The sequence below is a fragment of the Lactuca saligna genome, chromosome 9 (genome assembly GCF_052625555.1).
Source record: "Lactuca saligna cultivar CGN05327 chromosome 9, ASM5262555v1, whole genome shotgun sequence".
Classification (NCBI taxonomy): Eukaryota; Viridiplantae; Streptophyta; class Magnoliopsida; order Asterales; family Asteraceae; genus Lactuca; species Lactuca saligna.
This window is the reverse complement of record NC_136425.1, coordinates 101,313,606-101,317,273: the sequence shown is the minus strand read 5'-3', so window position 1 is coordinate 101,317,273 and position 3,668 is coordinate 101,313,606. Positions and strand designations below refer to the sequence as shown.

Here is a 3,668-nt window from a genome sequence, read left to right as displayed (position 1 = left end):
ATATGCCATGTGTGTGACTTAGGTTATGAGATTTCCAACCATATTTTTATTAATTGTCTTGCTTGTTATGTCTACATGGCCTTAGATTGCAAAGTCGTAAGATGTTGACTATCATACCCTTCATAATTACAAGGATTTGGTTATGTAGTCTAACAAGGTTAATCTTAAGAGGCGTTAAGCCACACTAAGCTCACACCAATAACTCTCCTTGTCTCTCATCAAGGAGCAGGCCAAACAACCCTCACCATCCAACCAACAAGAAGAGAGAAGATAAAGAAAGGGGGGAAAAGTAGGTTGCCATTGGTGCTCTTTAATTTTTTTTTCTCCAAAATAAATATATTTAAATGACACCATCACCACCAATCCCCACTTACATGTTTTTTGGCAAATGCTTATGTGGCTTCAAAAAAGCTGATGCAACAACATGTGAAGCTCACCACCACTACTTCTAGCCTAATGCACTTACAAAGAAAACCTTCGATGTGGTATGGTCATGAGTTCTTAGATTCTATGAAACTTTCAAACTAGAACTACTTTTTGAATAGCTATGCATTGAAAGGTGGAGATTTTTGATAAGTTGGTGTATCATTTGGCTTTTTTTGGATTTGTAATAGAAACAAAGAAAAACTGAAATTGGATTTGTTAGTTGCACCATCCTAGTCTTCTAGTCCCTATTAGTTTTTGATAAAATTATATGGTTCCAAAAGAAAATAATAATTCTCCGCTTGGTTGATCGACAATTTTACAGTTGACAAGTGCTCCCCCTCCCATTCATTTGTAAGTATGGTAATATCCATTATATTTAAACAATTATGATAAAATAGAACTAAAAATACAATTGTTAAAATTACAAAAGTTTTTAAGATTTCATGTCTATAAGTTGGTGATAAATCCAGGAAGCTACGTACAACTACAGAATCCTATGTCAAATGTTTTCTCGTTTTAATATTAGTTAATCTTCTCTACAAGTTTAATGTCCATGTGTTTTGCAAGGAAATGACCAAATTGCCCATATCTTTCTTTTTCCCTTTTCCCTTTTCTTTAATCATGTGGAGTGTGACTTGCTCTCTAAGTCAAAAACCATGCAAGAATACTATAAAAAACTTAATGGGCATTTTAGTATTCAATGAACGCCCAATGGTTATTATTACTATATTTAAATGTTATACGTATGACTTTTGATGTTAAGTTTTTGATTAATAAAACTACATATATATATATATATATATATATATATATATATATATATATATATATATATATATATATATATATATATATAATCTATTTCTAAACTAACACATAATTCCACCTATATATATCAATGACGGGACTTGAACAATCGATCTCAAAGAAAGGCACCGCCTGATAGTCTGATACCGTTGAGTTAGAAGCCCATTGGTAATATTTCATTGATGATTGATATGGAAATCTTTTTGTTGTATATTATTACCTCTTACATATTTTCCATTTGGAACCCTTTTATTCCAGTAAATAATTTATATACATTGAAATTAAATTCACAGGTACAATAGATTATTATAAGTTGCATATGCATGCACCCTTGAAGTTCAATAAATATACCAGAAAATCCCCAAGGCTTTTTATATTTTGTTGGCTAGACATTTTTTTGTTATATATTTGTAAATATAAATTATAGACTAACAGTAATTGTATAATATTTTCCATTCAATTTTTACATATAATAGTTAGACACCTAATGAAACGTAAGTTTACGGTTTTATATACTTGCGATAAACAAGAAAACAGAACTTCATTAATAAAATTTTGAACTTACCTTGGTTACTTTAAAAATACGCCAACTTGTCTCCTACATATTGACTGTAAGGTGAGTAATGCAAATATCCAATTACCTTTTTAAATACTTTATGCACAAAGGGTTCCAAGCTTGCAAAAACTCATAGTCAAACGGGACGTTTATGTAATAAACATTAATTCCAAGGACAAATCAGTAATTTCATTCTTTTCTATTCTAAAAGAAACTAAGAAATAAAAAGAAAAACACCTGTCAACCATTTCACTTAAAGACTATATAATCTGAACTTCCATTGATTTTATCTTAACCATCACCAGTCTTCAATTCTGCAGCCATTCAACACAACAAATTTGATTACTTATTCATTTATTTATCCTTTTTTAGCTTCAAAAACTTGATTTTATTTTGTTGTTAAAACATCAGCCGAAAGATTCAAGATTCACGTTGGCTCGTGTGTTATTTGTTCGTCTTTACTCTGAGAAATGGTGAAGAAAGAGCTCAAGGTTGAAAATGAGTTGTCGAGAACATCTTCGTCTATGATTAGCAAGAAGAAGTACAAAGGAGTGAGAATGAGAAGCTGGGGTTCTTGGGTTTCAGAGATACGAGCACCCAATCAAAAAACACGAATATGGCTAGGATCCTACTCGACTCCCGAAGCAGCAGCTAGAGCCTATGATGCAGCCCTACTTTGCCTAAAAGGTCCCACCGCAAATCTTAACTTCTCTCATACCCAATACGATCACGACTATTCCACCACCATCATGTCTCCCAAATCCATCCAAAAGATTGCAGCGGCCGCTGCTGCTTCCACCACCACCGCCACCACTACTCCATCATCACCATTACCATCGTACCCATCACCGTCGCCATCATCATCACCATCACCATCACCATCACCATCGTATTGCTCATCCGTATCCTACAATACCTCTACACCACCAACCACCAACCCAACCGAAGAAGATGATGCATTCTTTTCAGCAAATGATCCTCTTGATGGTACCTTGATGTCGTTGGTTGCACCATGGTACAACTTCGGTTCGCCATCCTACGAAGATGTGATGTTTGATACATCATTCTTCGAGCTCGACCAGTCTTCGTCCACCATCACCAAAGATGTTTGCGAAGAAGAAAGTGGTGATATATATCTTTGGAGCTTCGGCAGATAATTTTTTTTACTTAATTTCTTGATGATTCTTTTATTATCTTCATATTGAAGAAACTTATTAACTGACATATTTACAAATTTTCATTTAGTTTTCACAAAAATTTAATTAATTTATTTATTTGTAAAAGGGTGTGGGGAATAATTTTTTTTTGATGATCCCATGTGAGTCTCTTTGAAAATATAGTATTGTATGTTACAAATGTGATGTTCTTTGTCTCCTTGATTTAAATAAAAAAGAGAGAAGACTATTTTATTGGTTTTTTTTTCTTAATGTTCTAGAACTCATTATATATATATATATATATATATATATATATATATATATATATATATATATATATATATATATATATATATATATATATTGATAAAATAACTTCTAGAATAGCGACGATGTAATTCCATAGGAAATCCATCAACAATTATGGACATAATAGATACCAAATCTCGACATAATAGATACGGAATTACTACGTAATACCGACAGGATTCAATATAAACTATTGTTTCTAAAATTCAAAGTAGAAGTATATCTTACTCTTTAGTCCAAGTAATCATCATAAACATCGATACAATTTTCGTAGATATATAGAATGATTAGATCCGACTTCGTATGAAAAGGTTATGTTTCTTTGAAGTTTCGCGACTAAACCGGCGCGACTCTGCGTTTCATAAAAAGTGAATTTTTGATAAATTACTTTTTAGTCTAAAAGATCTTAATGA

At 32.1% G+C, this 3,668-nt stretch overlaps 1 protein-coding gene across 1 annotated transcript; it reads left to right on the top strand.

Annotated features, from left to right (window-relative positions):
• The first annotated feature begins 2,096 nt into the window (after positions 1–2,096).
• LOC145015892 (uncharacterized) lies at positions 2,097–3,183 on the top strand. The gene has a single exon (XM_078974365.1). The coding sequence runs from the start codon at positions 2,260–2,262 to the stop codon at positions 2,944–2,946; it is 687 nt and encodes a 228-aa protein (XP_078830491.1). The 5' UTR covers positions 2,097–2,259; the 3' UTR covers positions 2,947–3,183.
• The last annotated feature ends 485 nt before the right edge of the window (positions 3,184–3,668 follow it).